At 40.3% G+C, this 19,759-nt stretch overlaps 1 protein-coding gene across 2 annotated transcripts in view; it reads left to right on the forward strand.

The window, feature by feature from the left end:
- The first annotated feature begins 4 nt into the window (after window positions 1-4).
- The window catches only part of ACE2 (angiotensin converting enzyme 2), a 41,951-nt gene continuing 22,196 nt past the window's right edge, over window positions 5-19,759 (forward strand). Inside the window, exons 1-10 of one of the 2 annotated variants that reach the window (XM_075914300.1) lie at window positions 5-131; window positions 891-1,019; window positions 3,959-4,117; window positions 6,149-6,242; window positions 7,020-7,163; window positions 10,137-10,249; window positions 11,732-11,840; window positions 13,563-13,660; window positions 16,432-16,601; window positions 19,164-19,390. In XM_075914300.1, the coding sequence (XP_075770415.1) occupies window positions 1,017-1,019; window positions 3,959-4,117; window positions 6,149-6,242; window positions 7,020-7,163; window positions 10,137-10,249; window positions 11,732-11,840; window positions 13,563-13,660; window positions 16,432-16,601; window positions 19,164-19,390 (1,117 nt within the window). In that variant the 5' untranslated portion in view covers window positions 5-131; window positions 891-1,016. Of the gene's footprint in view, window positions 132-733; window positions 1,020-3,958; window positions 4,118-6,148; window positions 6,243-7,019; window positions 7,164-10,136; window positions 10,250-11,731; window positions 11,841-13,562; window positions 13,661-16,431; window positions 16,602-19,163; window positions 19,391-19,759 lie in introns of those variants that run through there. The other variant, XM_006122829.4, reaches the window with a different exon arrangement.

Raw genomic sequence — 19,759 nt, forward strand, 5'->3', positions numbered from 1 at the left:
ACAGCAATGATACAGCTCCACAGCTTGAGCTCCTTGAGATTTCAGCAGCTGGCATGGGTGTTGGGGGGTTTTCTTTGCTGTGTAGATATATCCTAAGAGGCTAAGGAGCAACAATACACCAGACGTACAGGGTATGTCTACACTGCACTCTTACCTCAAAATAAGCAATTGTGTAGCTTATTTTGAGGTAACTTCGAAATAGCTTATTTTGAAATTTGGCTTTGTCTATATAGCACCACATTTCGAAATAAAGCGCTATTCTGAAACATCCAGGATGCCAGAATAGCATAGTCATTATTTCGAAATCTATTTAAAGATGCAGAATTGCTATTTTGGGATACTTCCAGTATCCTGAAATAACTCCGGAGGGTAGACATTGCCATACTGAATTTGTTTCTTCCCAAGAGTTAAGGTCAGGTAGTGTCTCACTGAATTTGTTAACTACATTTGTAGATTATCATCCAGCTCTTAAAGGATTTGCAAGTCTTGGGCTTCCTCTGACATTGTGAAGACTATAGATAATAACCAGCAGTATCATTGACAGCATACTGGGGAAATATTAACTAAAAGTAAAAGCCTTTTATAAGAAGACCATAAAATGCTACTAGTAATTATGCTTCTCCAAAGTTAACCATTAACGTTTATTTGCTTTTTTAAAGCTATTTTCATTTCTGTCCTTCACTGGATAAAAAACTATAAAAGATCCAGCAAATTGGATTCTCCCTTTTTCCCCTAGCACACACACCTACGTGCAAAGGCTGATGAAACACAAGCTGATTAAGAAACGTATTTGAGGGAACCTAATTTAGTTAGTGCATCTTGACTCAGAAGGAAGTATGTTGTCCCATCTTTGGATTCTTTGCAGTCTCACTGTTGTTGTTAAATCACAGGATATAACACAAGAGGCCATCAACTTTTTGTCTGAATTCAATGTACAAGCAGAAGATCTGTCTTATGCAAGTTCACTTGCCTCCTGGAACTATAACACCAACATCACTGATGAAAATGCCAAAAAGATGGTGGGTACTCAATACTGTCTAGGAATATTTGTTATTATTGTAGAAATTATAATATAACTGCCTGGTATTTTATTTTATTGCTGTAGAGAGAAATATAAGAATTGCTAATGGAAAAAAACTAGAGATGGGTTCGATATTGGATTTTAATTCTGTAGTTATTGAAAATTTTCTGATGGTCATTTGGTCAGTGATCTGAAATGAGTTGGTGACCTAAATATTTCACAGTGAATTATTGCCTCAGAACACTGCCACTATTCTCATTATAAACATCCTTAGCTATCACCAATGGATTAGGTATGATTATAGGATGAGGAAAATTTAGAGAAGATATAGATTTCCAGATTGCCAAGGCCCCGTGTTCTGACTAAGAGAAGCTATTACATAGCCACAAGAAGGACAATAATAGTTGTGCTTGCAGTACTCTGTCTCCCAGTCTCTCACTATCCAGCCTTTTCTCAACCTCTTGCTATCCAGTACAATCATCTTCCCCTCTAGACAGATATTCTCTTCTCTGACAGCATTCAACTGTAATTTGACTTGGTTGCTGATGATCAGTGCTGCAGCCATATTAGTAAGCATCTCCAATCCTTGTAATTTTGAAAATCAATGAAATATATTGTAGTGATTTTTCTAGCTATATTTTAAAGGAAACCAGTTTCTAAATATGCTTTTTGGCATGTGATGGTGCAGTATAATATCAAGAGACCTAATTTTGAAAAAAAGGTATAACCCAGAATCATCATATTCAGCAGAGTCTTGCTATTTAATAAAAACAATCTTTACTATAGCATTTCTTAATTAAAATATAGACTCTGATTGCAGGATAGATTCTGATGAGCCTCTTGGCTAATTGTACTTCTGTGACATTCCGAAACACATACAATTGAAGCTCTGCTTAGCAGCTCAATAGTATAATAAGTGGCTTAGTGTTTAATCAGTAATGAGCACAGTATGGTGTTGCTCAGGAATGCTGCCCCTGGTTGTGTTTTATTCATGCCCTATCATGATGCCAGCAGTGACACTGGTGTCATGACCAAGGTTCCCTCTAAACTGCACTTCAGCACAGCCCTGCAGCTGCTTAAGCAGCCCTGCCCAGCCCGACACTCAGGGCTTTGCACTTGGAACTCCCTAGCTGGGCAGGGTTGATTAAGCAGCTGCAAGGTTGTGCTGCCATGCAGCTTAGAGGGAACCTTGCTCATAACCCCCATCTGCTAACAGGGAAGAGTTAATCAAAGGTGCCCCTGATGGCTTCCTCAAATGCACTTTTTTCATATAATGGGATTACCCGTCCACAAACACACAATCCTTTTGCCTGCTTCTCAACCAGTTCTCCAAATGAGTGGGGGCAACCCATGCACTCAGCCAGCCCTTTTCATGGTGAGGTACCAGCTGACATCTCAACTTCTCTCAGGTGGCTCTTCTCATTGGGCAAAAAATGCCTCCTCTTCTCTGGGCCCCCAACGTGCATAGTCATCCCCATAGGGATCAAATAATGTAAAAAAAAAAAAAACTTCGAACACTTTACATTTTACTCTGAACTGAGGTGTAAAAAGAGTAAAAAGAAATGATACCCATTTTTTATCATTTCAAAAGAATGAAAAAAAAAAGATAGTGTCAACATATATATATATATATATACTCTGAATGTATGCATGCTGGGTGGTGATTCTTATCTTCTGAGGAGTCACTACTAAGGAGCTATTATCACCATAGTTACAATATCCCTCAAATAACATGAAACATACAGAAGGGAGATTAGAAGTGTCCTTAGATTCCAAACCAAACCTGCATACCAGCGTCTCGTGCTTATTGCCCATAACAAAAAGATGGTAATCAAAAGTGGCTCTTCTAGTGATTATACAAATCCATATAATGTTCTTGAGTACTAAAGATTGCATTGCATCTGAGAGCTAGCATGTCTTGCAGAGTAAAGACACACAGTGTGCAAGCAATTGCATGTTGTGAGTTCATATACTGCATGGACAATTTAGGATCCTAAATTGGTTTTGAGACTATGGGGTCTTCTGCGGCCAGTCAGTAAGCACTAATTATTATAACTGTGAAGATTAAATATTTGCGTAATCAAATTAATTACTAACAGTCACATGGCAGTTGTGATTTATTACTTCTATTGGGGCAGCACCCAGAGGACTCTGCTGAGATCACAATTTTTGAGCTATGGACTGTTCAAATGGACAGGTAGGCATGCCCCGTGCCCCAAAGAGCTTAGAGTCTAACTTAAGACAAGATAGAACATCTGGATGCCACAAACATAGGAGGGGAAGATGATGAGAGGAGCAGTAATATAAATATGTATGGTTACATGAACCAGCTATGTGCATAATTTGATGGTTTTGAATCAATTGAAAACTGGTTGGTTTGTTTTGGTGGGAAGGTATTGGTTACTTGATTAGTATTTTTCCAAATACAAATACAGGTTGAAACTTTCTAGTCCAGCACTCTCTAGTCTGGCAACATCCATGGTCTGGCATGATTTTAGCCAGATGTCCACTTATCATGGGTACGGCCAATTTCCTATAGCCCCATAATGTTTGTTTACAGCCGCCAGTCCTGGCGCTCAGTGTTCTGTGCAGTTATTTAGCTCCAATTTACCCCTAAATATTTTCTAAGAGACCTCTAAGCAGTTGAAGTGTTGGTAATGCTCTTAGACGATATTGACCTCCTGTGGTTTGGCGAATTCTCTGGTTCTGCACCGGTCAGGTCTCAAGTGTGCCAGATGAGAGAAGTTCAACCTGTAGTTTGAAAATGTCTACATTTGTGAATAAATGGAATGCACAATATTCCCTACTTGTTTTCATTATATAGCAGCAATATTTCCAAAGTTTAATAAGAACTAGCAAAATCCACAAAACTAATTTTTCAAGCAAGAAATATTTTCTACCCTTGATTTCTTACAAATGAATATTAATCTGTTTTAGAATGAAGCAGGAGCCAAATGGTCAGTATTCTATGATGAAGCATCCACCAATGCCAGCAAGTATGCAATAGATAAAATTACAAATCATACTGTCAAACTCCAACTTCAGTCTCTTCAGGGCAAAGGAACATCAGTATTATCTGGGGAAAAATACAATGAAGTAAGTTGTTAAATATATGTAGACTGACCCAAGAGTTGAAATAAATGTTGGGCAGTGATTACAAAATTATTCCCTGTCTTTCTTTATCCCAGGAACATATTAAATCCAGGCAGCATTGTCTTGTTGTGAATGATATATCTTATATTAGATAATATTGCATACATGCACATTTAATTTACTGCTAGTTTATATTATGCATTAAGTGTGTAAATTTTAGAAAATGACATTAAGTCATTGACTACTCAGCTCCTTCAACTTATGCTACATACAATTAAACAATATCCGTGTGCCTGTATAGCATAGTCAATGGGACTATTTATATAAGAAACAACATGTGATTTGTAGAGTCAGGATCTTGGAGAATAAATAGAAATACGAACGAGAAGGTATTCAGTGAAATCCAAGATGGCAAATTTACCATAGAGACAAGGAAATAATTGTTCAGGTGTGTAATTAGATTACGGAACTCACCACTACAGGAAGTGGTTGAGACCAAAAATTTAGCCAGACTCAAAATGAGACCAGCTATTTATATGGCTATCAGGACTAACCAGAGTTATGACTAATGACTATACATATAATACATATAGCAGAAGTGATATTGAACCTTGTGCTTTAGGGATTAAGCCAATTGCTAACTACTGCAGATCAAGATGAGATCTAATGTGGAGGAAGATTATCCTACAGATGTTTATTGTGGGATTCTTACACCTTCTTCTGATGCATCTAGTGCTGGTCACTGGAGGCTGAGGGTTAGGTGGGGCGAGGAGCTGGGTTTCTGAGAAGGGATAACAGACCAGAGGTTGATGAACAGGAATTGGGCCAGAAAAGACAAGGGTGAAACAATGCTGCTATCTGCTAAGGCTCTCAAAGCTTAATACACCCGCAGAGATCAAGAGCAGAAGCAGTTGTGGATTCCTCTCATGGCAGTCCTAGTGAGTGGCTGTGAAAGGGGCATTTGCTAGGACACGTGACTGCAGGTATATGGTCCGCGGTGAGGGAATATGCTTTATATGACACTGGAAATGCTGAGGATAGTTGAGATAGAAGCGAACTGTAGAGAAATGAAAAAAATAATGCTCTGTCACACAACTGGTGAGGCTAAGAAGGAACTGAATATTTTCAGATGCATTTGGCCTTCAGCTGAACCAAGACATAAAAGCTAGCTTCTGTGGAAAGTTAGTGTAAAGTAAACAGATCAACAAAATCTACCTTATGAATCATTAAAAAATTCAAGCAATAATCAATCAGTCTGTACCTGGAAAAGGAACCTTTTCCCTTCCATTACAATATTTATACTGTATACTTACCTAGAAACCATATACATGAGAGCCATATACATAAAGGCTGTGTGTAGACTGAAAAGTTTTTCCGCAAAAGTACTTGCTTTTGCGGAAAAACTTGCCAGCTGTCTACACTGGCGGCTTGAATTTCTGCAAGAACACTGACGATCTCATGTAAGATTGTCAGTGGTCTTGCAGAAATGCTATGCTGCTCCCATTCAGGCAAAAGCCCTCTTGCGCAAATGCTTTTGCGCAAGAGGGCCAGTGTAGACAATGCAATATTGTTTTGTGCACAAAAGCCCCGATCGCGAAAATGGCAATGTCTAGATTGGCACGGACGCTTTTCCACAAAAAGTGCTTTTGTGGAAAAGTGTCCGTGCCAATCTAGATGCTCTTTTCCGCAAATGCTTTTAACGGAAAATCTTTTCCGTTAAAAGCATTTGCAGAAAATCATGCCAGTCTAGACATAGCCAAAATGTACCGTTGATCTTTATTATGACGATGTATTTGAAAAATGTTATGGAGTCACTCAATATCTGCTCAAAAGATATGACTTTATCTGTCTTGTCCAAGTAGGCGCCAACTTCACAAAGCATTTAAGCACATACTTAAATTAATCTTTACTCAGGTACAGTGCTTAAGCACATGCTAAACTGCCTTGCTGGTTGAGATAGGCTACTGGGCTGAGGTAACATTTTGTATTTATTGTGTTTTCTTTTTAATGGGATTTCTTGTATTTAAATTGCAGCTGAATAAAATTTTAAGTACAATGAGCACCTTCTACAGCACTGGAACTGTGTGTAAACCTGATAATCCAGATAACTGCTTGCCACTGGAGCCAGGTACCATATAAACAATGTCTGTCCTGTGCCCTTTACATTAATAGGTTTCAAGAAGAGTGGAACAAAGCATAAAGAATAATATATTAGATTTAATAGAGCTGCATTCTCCAGATGCTTTTGTTTTTATAAAGCTTATCTGCTATTTTTGGCAGTGGGGATTTTGATTTCCCAGTATAATTTTGCTGTGACTTTTCACACGTGGATACATAATTTAGTGAAATAGCATGAGTTGCAGAGTTCATGGTCCTCTATCTGGCTTCTTCAAAATTGCATGCCCCATTTTAGAGGATGTAGGTTTGTGGAGCCAAAACTTAAGCTGTGGCTTCTAAAGTTGCAGAGCAGTCTGTGCTAGGTTCACATCACATGGGGATTTTGCCATCCTGGGAGGGTTTTGTTGAATTCTATCAAAAGAGAGAAATCCTATTCACAGACTTCATACCAATTTCTGATTTCTGTTATGTTGGGGTAAGTCCAGAAAACTGCATTAACTTCAGTGAAGTTAATCTAGAGTAGCACAAGTTTTAACTGAATCATAAACTGGCCCCATGTCTTACATGAAGCCAGAGCACAAAAGGAGAAATGGACACACATAAAACATTTCTTTCAATAAATCAAACATCAAAACTTTCAGGGACAGAGTGACTGGCTTTACTCAAAATGTACATTGAGCCATTTTCATTCTTTCTTGTTCTCCTGGGTTTTTTTTAAAATATAGAATCACCACTACTTAAAGAGTTCCTCTTTTTATGGGTCTGCTACTTTTGTTTTAAATGACAGGCCTAGATGCTATTATGGCTAGCAGCACTGATTACTTTGAGAGACTATGGGCTTGGGAAGGCTGGAGAGCTGATGTTGGCAAGAAGATGAGAGAGTTATATGAACGCTATGTTGAGTTGGAAAATGAGGCTGCAAGACTAAACAGTAAGTTACAATTACAATTATTTTGTCCTTCAGAAATACAGGGGGCCAGATTCTCCACAGACTTTCATATCTTGTGCAGTCATTTGTGTCCAAGCAAGGTCAGGATCTTCCACAAACTGATGGGTAGCATGGTGCACACATACTTTGCATGCTCTTTATATATGTGTAACCTACAAAGGCCTGGTCTAAACTTAAAAGTTGATTAACATAAATACCTCCTGTCAGGGTGTGAAAAATCCACACTCCTGATCAAAGTAGCTGTGCTAAGCTAACCCCTTAATATAGAAGGTACAAAAACTATCTGGAATTTGCATTGTAAGCAAGGGGAAATAACTAGTAATGAAGGGCTGCAGACCTAACTGGATGAATAACCAGCCCCCAAAAGGAGATTACAGGTTGAACCTCCAAAATCTGGGACTCTCTGGTCCAGCAAGCTCCGTGGTCTGGCAGGACCACAGAAGTTGCTGAATCAGAGAGCATTGGAGCCTGGGAGTGTGAACCTCATCCCCTGGGCAGCAACAGGACTGGTGTGCCCTGTCCCCGGGGAGCCCTGGCCAGGCAGTGCAGCAGCAGGACTGATGAGCTCCATCCCCAAGTATCCCCAGCAGAGCACAGCAGAAGCAGAGCAGCCAGCAAGCCCGGTCCCCAGGGATCCCCGGCAGAGTGCAACAGAAGTAGGGCAGATGGTAAGCCCCATCTCCGGGGATCCCCAGTTGGGCAGGGGGAAAGCGGGGCTGCAGCGGCTGGGGAGCTCTAGCCTTGGGAAGCCTCAGCAGGCCAGAATACAAGTCCAAGCCCTGAAGGCAGGAGCCCAGTGGCAGTAGGGCTGGAGCTGAGACAGCAAATTCCCTCATTCAGAGTAGGTCAGGTCCCAAGGGTTCTGGACAAGGGAGGTCCAACCAGTAGTGGTAATTAGAGAGCCTATAAAGATGGAGTATGGGATTGATCAGCAAAAAAGTTACATCTTAGAGGTCAGAAAATGTAAGGACAAAGAGAGAATTGCTGAAAACCAACTTGAGTTAGATCATGCAAAGGAAATGTTCAAGTCTAAAAGAAGTGAGGCCACTATGCTGTGAGAGTGGAGTAGAGGGGAAGGATAATCTAGGTGTGACCCAGCAACTCACAGCTTGGTTTTCTATCAGGATGATGAAGTAGAACAATGGCAGGATGGCTAATGGGAATGAGTGTACAGAAATGGAAATTACCACATCCAAGGTAGAAGCAAAACCCAGAGCTTAATGCTCTCAGTTCCTGGAGACTAGATAATAGAGGTAATCTGAAAAGGGGATACAATGCAACTCAACAGTAGATCATGCCAAACTAATCTAATCTAATCTAATCTGTTTATTTTAACTTCCTTTGAGGTGGGAAATTAGGTATTAGGTGGGAAATTAGTAAAGACAGAGAAGATATGGATAAGTACAGGAATTCTAAGCTAGGTAAGGAACTGGCTAAAGAGGAGACAACAGGCTGTATTGAAAAGAGAGTTAACAGGCTGAACAACAATTACTTGTGAAGTTCCTCAAGGATCTGTCTTAGGGCTGATGTAATTTAATAACTTCATTAGTGAATAACAAAAACAAGTAGGCTTGTGCTAAAGAAATGTACTGATGACACAGTGCTGGGAAGTATCCTTTATAGAGAGGACTGGAATATTCTATAAGAACTGGATTGACCCAGAGGCCTGGAGTAATAACAAATGAATTCACTTAGGCTATGTTTCACTCGCGGCTTCTTGTGCAAATATGGATATTCTTGCGCAAGAATCCACAGAGCGTCCACACTGCCTGCCTGCTCTTGCGCAAGGAAATTTACAGTATGGCGTGGTAAGAGAGGGCTTCTTGCGCAAGAGCTATGCTCTTTTTTAACAGGTGTAAGCCCTCTTTCGCAGGAGTTCTTGTGCAAGAGGGCAATGTGGACATTCGGCAGGGATTTCTTGCACAAGAAAGCCCTATGGCTAAAATGGCCACTAGTGCTTTCTTGCGCAAGAGAGTGTCCACACTGCCATGGATGCTCTTGTACAAAAGCACAACTTGTACATGGCAGTGTGGATGTTTTCTTGTGCAAGGGTTCTTGTGCAAGAAGCCCCTGGGACTAATAAATACCCATGTGACTAAGTATACAACGTGCAGGGCAGTGGAGAATCAGGCCAGTGTCAGACCCGACACATGTCACCAGTCTCATCCTAGAATGAAGAGGAGATCTATCTTTGTTGGCATTTCATAGAATCATAGAATAATAGGACTGGAAGGGACCTCAAGAGGTCATCGAGTCCAGCCCCCCGCCCTCAAGGCAGGACCAAGCACCGTCTACAGGACCAAGCACCATTTCATCTCACTCCTGTAACAGAACAGTATTTTTCACTACCTGAACTTCAAAGCTTCATGGAAACTTTAACTAGAGACCTCTCTAGCAGTTCCCCAGTATTAGAGACAGCCCCAACAATGGGCCTTAAACATGAACCGTCCCCTCCATGGTCAAATTTCAAGGAGGGGAGGTTGAATTTGAATCTTAGTATTTGAACTTGCCCCTGCAGTCATACTCTTGGGGTAGATTCAAAATTAGAAATGGCTTTTTTTCTATCTGTAGTTTGGAGGCAGCTTGTCCTGTGTATGTTTTATGTGAACGATTTGTGAGATTAGTCTTCATTCACCCTTGACCCCAAAATCTAGTGGAGAGCCCTAGCCTAATCCGTCTCTTCATTTGGCACCTCTGAGTAAGTGTGAATCACAGCAAGATGTAAAAGTAGTTGCTGCAATTTCTGTTCCAACTGTCCCTGGAGACCTGGGCTATCTAACCTGCAGTGGAACAGAGCTCTTCCAGGGGGTGACTTCCTCCCTCTCACCATCTGAGAGAGCACACTGAGGTCTTGAGTTCTAGTACTAGTAACTTCATCTCTTCCTTTCTAGGGAGAGATTGTTTAAATTGCAGGCTGGAGTCTAGTCTCAGTAAGTGCACGCCTTTGTTTTACAGAATATTCTGACTACGGAGATTACTGGAGAGGCAATTATGAAGTAAATGATCCCACCGAATATGCCTATAGCCGTAATCAACTGATGGAAGATGTGGAAGCGACATTTGAACAGGTAGTGATTTGGTGTCAAGCATGGGAGTTTTCTTAATTCTGTAGTTTCATTTTGTCATTTCTACGTTAGTTGCTAATTTGTGAAAGTTTTGTGATTTAAACAGCGACACTATGAGGAAATCCTACAACGCTGCCTAGCCCACTGGCTTTGGCTAATGCAGGCTTCACAAACCATAATCAGATGGTTTTAGTCATAACTTTTGTTTCTATTAAAGCCCTTTCAGTTTTAACTGGGAGTTGCACATTCTCGCGAACCTATGGCTGCGAAGCAAACCTGGGGCAAACCAAAAGGGAACTTTGTAGGTTTCATATGAACCTGGACTCTTTTCTGGACATCTCTTCTCCCCTTTATTCAACAGGACCTGAATTTGTTGCAAAACCTATATATTTATATAGTCTTTTAGGGGCAAATTTAGCTTCCTGTGTCACAGCCATAGAATGTACCCTTCACAGTGAAACCTGTGCATTTTTGCTGCAAAATGGACAGCAATGTGCAGAAAGTAGGTGAATGATGGGTGTGACTATGACTACATCTAGACTACAAAGGTAAGTTGGAAAAAGATATGCAAATTGTGAACCGCCATTTGTGTATCTTTTTCCGTTTTTCTGTTGAAAGAGGCTTTTCCGAACTTTGGTGCGTCTACACGGCACCAAATTTCAGAAAAATCTGCTCTTTTGACGCATCCCTTCTTCCTTGTAGAATGAGGTTTACAGGGATGGCGAAAGAGTGCGTCCACTTTTCTGAATTTTTTTTTGGAAAAGCCGATGCGTTCCTTGGATGCAACATTGCTTTTCCGGGATACCTCTGGTATCCCAGAAAGCGCTGCAGTCTAGATGTAGCCTACATGGCCACCTGCTGTGCAACTTCATCGAGTCATAGAATCCTAGGGCTGGAAGAGACCTCAGGAGATCATTGAGTCAGGAGGTCAATGTCTTACATCTTTCTCCAGTGTGGGAGTTAGGTGCAGCCCCACACAGAGCATTCTGTCATGAGGCTATAGTGACTCCCATTGGGTGGCTTCATAAGTATTCTGTGGCTTAGGGATAGATTCCCCCCCACGCTTGCATCCCTTACTGAAGGGAAACTGGATTGCAGTAGCATTTTGTCTCCAAGCTCTCATCTGCAACATAATGGATGGGAATATGGGTGCTAGAGTCCTATTAGCCAGCCATTTCCTCTGGGAACACCTTACCACAAAGAGGTCAGGATGGTCTTACAATGGACCTTGTAAAAGTCATCAAATTCATTCTTGAATTTCATCGCCTGATATCATTGTAGTGGGACAAGATGACAACAACAGCTGGATTTCAAATTTCAGAATGCAGTCACATGACATTGTGTGCACGAACCAATAATATTTAATTGAGAGGTGCATTCTAATATAATAAGCAATCCAGTTGGGGGGAACTGTAGAGGTTCTACGTTTCCAGATGGTGGCATAGACAAATTCATGGCTCTGTGATCTATCCCCATTTTTTTCAGATAAAACCTTTATATCGGGAGCTACATGCTTATGTGAGGTACAGGCTGGAGAAATTCTATGGCTCAGACCACATCAGTTCAACAGGCTGTCTTCCTGCTCATTTACTCGGTATGAAAAAGCATCTGTATTATACAAGCTTGATTTCATAGATACTTACTGCTACGGCAGCAGGGCAATGCCATTTAACACATATATATTAGTACATTAAACTGCATGTTAATCCAGATTCTTAATATAATTTTGGGCCCCATTACAAATACATAGGAAGAAACAGCCCTGGCCCTGAAGAGGTTACAATCTAGATAGAGAAGACAAAGAAAGGGGAATCAGAGGCATGGAGAGTTGAAGCAGTTTGCCGAGAGTCATATAAGCTGGTAAGAGGCAGAGCTAGAACTCAGATCCTCTATTGTTCAATCCAGTGCCCATTTCTTTAGACCAGTGGTTCTCAATTAGGGTGTGCAGAGATCTTCCAGGGAGCATCAACACATCTAGATCAATGTTTCTCAACCTGGTGGTTGTGATCCCTGAGGATCTTGGAACTGTTTTAAGGTGTTTGTGGCGGGGAGGAGTTAATAAGTGCAGGGCTGGCATTAGGTATCAAGAAGCAGGGTAGTTGTCTTGGGTGCCACAGGAGAGAAGGCTCCGTGAAGCTAAGTTACTTGTTTCAACCTTGGGTGGCAGGACTGAGAGTAAAGACAAGGCATATAAGTGAAAAACAGGCTCAAGTTTCTCACTGAAATGTAAATACAATATTTATATTCCAGTCAATTTATTTTATAATTATATGGGTAAAAATGAGAAAGTCAGCATATTTTCAGTCATACCGTGCTGTGACACAGTTGTCTTTTTATGTCTGACTTTATAAGCAAGTGGTTTTTAAATGAGGTGCAACTTGGGGTACACAAGACTAATTTGACTCCTGAAAGGGGCACAGCAGTCTGGAAAGGCTGAGAGCCACTGCATTAGACTATACTACCTTCCAAAATTGTCACTATACAATGTAACCAACTTAACATCATTAAGAGAAATTAGGGACATTAGTTCAAGATTCTTAACCTATCTTAACCTAAACTACTAAATTCTTACTTAGGAACATAATTTCAGGCCCATACTTTTAAAAATCTTGACCTTAACTTTCCCATTCTTATTTTAACTGCATCATCTTTATGTTACATTAATGGAATAATGTACATTTAGCTATAGATTAATAGCAGTTAATGGAAATAATTAACTGTCGTATTACATAGAGATGCAGTGGATGTTCAGTTGTTTCAATATTGAATGGTCCTGAAGCTGTATAGTAAGTAGTAGTTTAGGAATGTAATGGAAGTAGAAGGGAATGGAAATGTATAATGTTTTTTCACTGAAAAAATTAGCACCTTTGAGGTTGAAATAATTTTTGTATGACAAATAAAACTAAGATCTTGCACATTGTTTAAAGTATTCTACTAGTAATATCATACTTCTATTAAATATATTCCTGTCTATGTGAATCCTTCTATTGTCTCGGGCTTAGATTTTAAACTCCTGGGATAGGGGGACCTTTGTGTTGTGTCTTTGTACAGCACCGAGCACAGTGAGGCCTTGACTGGGGCCATGACTGGGGCTCCTAGGAGCTAACATAATAATGATAATGTGCAAAGCCCCTTAACATTAATGTAAGACCTCCCAGTAAGTCCCAAGGGCTTTGCATCAGGCCCTCACCTACATGTGAGAAAATCCTTACTGCTGTTATGATACGAACCCAACAATCTTGCAGTGACTTTGTGCCTGGCTTGTAGTAGTTAATGCCACTTTATTAATGTGTAACTTTCCCTTCTCTCTTGAAAGGTGACATGTGGGGTAGATTTTGGACTAATCTCTATGCCTTGACAGTCCCCTATCCAGACAAACCAAACATTGATGTAACTTCTGAAATGGTTAAAAAGGTAGGACTTCTAATGAGATGTCAAGCAACAAAGGGCTGCATTGCAAATAAAGTTTTGCTGCAATTCTTATGATTCCTTAAGTGGTGTTTTTAGATAGTATATTAAATAGAATACTTCAGCCTTCCCCGGGAAACCATGGATGGCCTTAGATGTAGCCATGCTTCAGGCACAGAATTACTTGCTACACTCCCTTTTATTATTTCCTTTACTCTTCCCCTGTGTTTATCCATTCACTTCCCATCTGTTCCCCTCTCCTGGACTATTCCCTTCCTTGTCTTTCTCACTCCTTTCTCTTCCCTCGGCTAGTCTCAGTCACAGCTCCCTTTCCATCTTCTACTCCTATTCCCCAAGATACATCTTTTGTGTATAAAAAATCCCAATAAATATCTCTCTCAAGAAATTGTGGCACTAACAAGACATTTACCAGTCGTGCTTGTATGTTGTATCTTTTCCCCCCAACTCTGTGCCAATCTTGCATCTTTAAATGTTAAAGATTTAGGGCAGTAAGGACAGTGACTATCTCTTATGTTTTGTGCAGTGCCCAGCATAATAAGGTCCTGAACCTGGTTACGGCCTTCAGGCATAATAATAGTAATAATAACAATCATAACAATTAAAAATAATAATTAATATTACTCTGTAACGTTCTGTCAAATGATTTGTAGGTTTCCCTGAATTTCATTTATTTTACAAAAACAAACACAGTCTAGAGAGCTTAATATTTAACATGTGACTATTTATCCTAAATACACCCACTTCTTGGATAGGGAGCACCACTGATGTGGCCCCCTTTGGCAGAGTATCTGAAACCCTCCCAATTTTTCATGGTTTTATTCTCCCAATATTACTTCTTAGGTAGGGAAGTGCTGTTATCCCCATGTTACAGGGAGTGAACTTAGGCACAGGATGAGTAGGAGCTTGTCTGTACAGAGAAGCTAGTGTTCAATCAGCTAGGTGTAAATTTACTGCTCCCACTAACTCCCCATATGGACACTCCTATCTTACATTAAGGCTGTTGTCACACCTTCCAATTTAATGACAAAATGTTTCTCTTTCCTGGGTATATTAAACCCTACCCTGAAAAACAAAAGTGTTGCCATGGCAAGTGACAGAGGAAATGGCCCATTGTGGACAGGAGTGCTTTCATGTCAACAGCACAAACCTCATTCATAGAAGGATGAAGTGTTTTATCCCTAAATTGCCAGCAAACAGTGTTTACATTGCCCAACTTCTAGCAACAAGGCTGTGTAGTGTAAGAGCGTCCTCAGGTGGCTTTGCTTAGTACACTTGCAAAGTGCATTAAGCTAATGTATACAAAGGCACTCTTAAAGTACGTCTACTCTGAACACTTATTTTGGAATAAGCTATTCTGGAAGATATACTCTGAAATAGCTTATTTCGAAATAGCGCGTCTACACTACAGGGAAGCCTAAAAATTAGTCCAAGGCAGGCTCCCCTAATGTGGACACGCTACCTAGATTTAGAGCCCCAGGAGGCACTAGGGAGTAATTACTTAGAATGGCCCTGGGGAGAAGCTATTTGAAATAGCAGCAGTGGAGCATCCACACTACTGCTATTTCAAAATAGCTATTTTGGAATGGGCATAATTCTTCGTGGAATGAGGTTTACAGAAGTTGGAATAAACCGTCTGTTATTTTGAATTTATTCTGAAATAATGGAATTTCTGTGTGGCGACACTCGCACTGTTATTTCGGAATAATGGCCGTTATTCCAAAATAATGCTGCTGTGTAGATGCACTCTTAGTGTGACACAGTAGGAGTATCCACAGAATAGCTGGTGCATGTCAGCTCCTGTGGACTTTTCCCCCATGCAGGCAAAGCCCTGTGTGACTTGCCCAAAGTCACCTAGGTTGACTGTAGCAGAGAAGGGAAATGAATCTAGGTCAGCTATGTCTCAGGCTAATGTAACCCAATTTCTGGGTGTGGTGTATTGTCCCATCTAGTGGCACCAAAACCATTTACACAGAGAGAATAATGAGCCTGCTGAACGGCCTTAGCTTATAGCCAGTTGGCTTTTAGCTCATGCATTGAAGGCTCATACCATAAACTCCAGAGGTCCCAGGTTTGATTGCACTTGTCAGTGTTACACTAACAGCCTTTCCACTGGACTATCATTTTCCCCCTAATTGTAAAGCCTCCGGCTTTATGGCTGCAGTATTCTATTTAGAATACATATAATTGACAAATGAAATTCAGAGGCAGGTTTTTAAGCGAACTTTCAAGTACAAATAGTGACTCTAAAATTAAACCCTTTTTACATAGCTTTGTTGTCTGTTTTCTGAGTTACAAATTCAATTCTCCCGTCACACTGGTTTTACAACACTCCCACACCCATGCCACTGGCTCCGACATGTTACTCCTGATCTATATCGCTGAGAGAAGAGGAATAGACCTTATAGCTGTGTCCACTGCTGACAAATTATAGTCTTGTTAAGACTTTCCTGTTCTGACTCATGCATTATCAACAGACTAGCTTTCACTGCAGAAACCTGATAAGGGATAGTGATCCATGAGCCAGTTTGACTCTCCACTCCCGCAATGAGTTTTCAGGACTAGCAGTAAGCTACCAACTTAGTTGCAAACTGTAAGAATTTGATTTAAAGTCACTGAGACACAAGAAATATGGGGACCATGGTGCTGGTTTTCAGAATCACTGTTCAACATATACTCTGTTCTACTGGGCTGTGAAAAATATCTAGCCATAGAGTAATTGGCTAATATTATAAGTGAATTATCACTGTCTGTTTCAGAATTGGAATGCAACAAAAATATTTAAGGCTGCTGAGGATTTTTTCATGTCTGTTGGGCTCTATAAAATGACTGAAGGCTTCTGGAAGAACTCCATGATTACAGAGCCTAATGATGGAAGAAAGGTTGTTTGCCATCCTACAGCTTGGGATATGGGAAAAAAGGATTATAGGTACTATAACACTTGTAACTCTTTCCTATAGATCTCCATAGCACCATCACATTTCTCTTCAGAGATGTAACGATTGTTATAAAAAGGGTGGTGATCCTTTGTTCTTCATGTCTAATGGATGTAGGCTAAGTAGTAATCGCCTTAGTTTGTAGCAAGGGAAATTTAGGTTAGGTAAGAGGGAAAAATTTTGTGTGGTTAAGAACCAGCATAGTTTACCAAGAGAGGTTGTGGAATCCTGGTTACTGGAGGTTTTAAAGAAGAGATTGTCTTATCCGGGATAATCTAGGTATACTTGCTTCTGCTTCAGCATAGGGGGTTGAACCAGATGACCTCTTGAGGTCCCTTACAGGCTTACATTTCTGTGATTCTTTGAGATCTAGTGCAGAAGCACCAGGTCAAACTGATAGTTCATCTTTTCCTTACTTGTCTAAAATATGTGCTAGGGGTCAAATAGAGGATGTTTAGGGGATTCTAAACTATAATTTGTAACATTTTTCTGTAGAATCAATGGGATGCTAAACAGATAATTATTTTTATATTCACGTAAGTTAGTGATAGAACAACATATTCTGGGTCTTCAGTTATCACAAATGTACAGTGCATACCCACTGGGACTTGGAATGCAAGTCAATGAAAAAAATTGTCCCCTGGAATCTATTTCATATTCAATGGGAATGTACATTTATATATGAGCAAGAATGACAGGAGCAAAGCTTTTGCGCAAAAGGGCCAGTGTAGACAGCTCAGATTTGTTTTCCGCAAAAAAGCCTGATAGCTTGAAAAGCACGTCTAGATTGGCACGGATGCTTTTCCGCAAAAAAGCCCCGATCGCCATTTTCACGATCGGGGCTTTTTTGCACAAAACAAATCTGAGCTGTCTACACTGGCCCTTTTGCACAAAAGCTTTGTGCAAAAGGGACTTTTGCCCGAACGGGAGCAGCATAGTATTTCTTCAAGAAGCACTGATTTCAGAAAGTAGGAAGTCAGTGTTCTTGTGGAAATTCAAGCGGCCAGTGTAGACAGCTGGCAAATTTTTCTTTTTTGCTTTTGCAGAAAAACTTGCCAGTCTAGACACAGCCACAGTAGTTACCAATATCCTGCAGGGAGAGAAATGAAACAATGGTGGTTCACCACGTATCAGTCCTTGATCTAGGGCTACACATTTCCAATCCTGGGCCTTCTAGCAATGTAATTTGATGGCAGTGAGGGAAGCCACATTTGATGGGGAAAAGAGTAATTTATTTGGTTGGGGTTTTATGAAATAGTAGTTGTACAAAGGTGCTCCTAGGTGTGAAATATCAGGAGCAGCTTTGGTTGAGGTGGACGGGTTAGTGAGCACAGTGCAGGGGAATTGGCCAAAGGAGCATGATATATTCAGTTCATCACACGCTTTCCTAATTTAGCTCATGGATATCATTAAGTGCTCTATGGACTTTGTCCTTAAATGCCACTTTATAAACATTACATTGTGAGGTCTATAAATATTACACAGTGAGGCCTAACAACACCTACATGAGGTGAGCAGAAATTATCATCATTTCCATTTAACACATGGGGGAACTGAAAACATAGGCAGGAGTTAAATGAGAGAGCGTGGCAGAGTTGAGATTAAAAAGCAGGCCTGTGCTCCATTTCTTAGTCACAAGATCATAGCAGTCCCCGGGCAAATTGTGCTACCTGAATGGTAAAATGTAGCAAATAGTGATTATCCATCACAGGGAAGTGTTCTCTGATCAAGAGATAGAAAACTGCCACATCTGCTGTGGGTAGGTACAAAGTACCATCTACAGCAGGGAACACAGAGACGCAGACTTGTTAGTTAATTTGCTTGGAAGGCACTGTGTTCAAGTGGATTATGCAGAGGCCTATCAGAAAGCAGGAACTTGGGTGTAAAGATTTTGTTTCCAAAACCAACTTTCTGTGACCTTGGCCATGTCCTTTAATTTCAGTTAATAAGCTGTTTATTCCTGTTGCACAAACCCTCGTTTAGCTCCCCCAGTATTGAGATACCTCTGCCCAACATTTTACTCAGGACAGTATGCAGTTTGTGCAGTTCAGCTAGTCATAAGGGCACAATAAAGACTTACATCTCCATGTAGCAGCAGAAGTGTTAATTAATGCATATTGACAAGAAATGAATGTGTTCAATGTGCATCTCTACATGTATAAACACTCAAACTAAAGAAAGAGTTCTATATGCAGTAGCCAATATTTGTTAATTTCTTGCTATATTATTATCCAACCAATTAGGTAAATGTGGTAATGGATATTCTCCTTAATAAGCACTGTTCATATGCCAACTTTCAGCTAGTTTTACTTCTCTGCATACAACATGCATGGCAGTATTCATTTAATCTCTGCAGAATTTAGTAACATTCAAAGGAATTTTATTTAAAACCTTCCCCCAATCAATGTTTTGGAAAACTATGAACATGGAATACATCAGAGGGTTTATTGAAGCTATTTTGCAACCATAACTACAGACAGCATCCAGTACCAAGCAAATGGCATAACTCTGCTAGAGTCTTTAATTAATTTTAAACATTTTGCATTGGAATGTAGGATCAAGATGTGCACTAAAGTGAGCATGGATGATTTCTTGACAGTACATCATGAGATGGGGCATATAGAGTATGACATGGCATATTCCAACCTCTCTTATCTGTTAAGAAGTGGAGCTAATGAAGGATTTCATGAAGCAGTAGGAGAAATCATGTCATTATCTGCAGCTACTCCAAAGCATTTGAAATCACTTGATCTTCTAGAACCTACTTTTCAGGAAGACAATGGTAACTAATAAAAATGTATTCATCTCATATTTTGTAGCAGGGTATGAGGTCTGCCAAGCTACATCTAGACTGCAGGCTTCTTTCAGAAGAAGCTTTTCCAGAAGAGATCTTCCGAATAAACTTCTTTTGAAAGAGCACATCCACACTGTTAAAGCATATTGAAAAAGTGAGCTGACAGAGTGGCCAGCAGGGCACCTGTGCTTTTTCCTCTTTCCTCTTCTTTTGAAAGAACTCCCTCTTCCGCATCAACACATGCCTTTTTCTGAAAGAGCTCTTTTAGAAAAAGTCGTCTTCTTCATAGAAAGAGGTTTACCAATGTTGGAAAAAACCCTTTGTTCTTTCCATTTTTTTTTTCAGAAGAACACAATT

This window comes from Pelodiscus sinensis, chromosome 1, assembly GCF_049634645.1.
Source record: "Pelodiscus sinensis isolate JC-2024 chromosome 1, ASM4963464v1, whole genome shotgun sequence".
Classification (NCBI taxonomy): Eukaryota; Metazoa; Chordata; order Testudines; family Trionychidae; genus Pelodiscus; species Pelodiscus sinensis.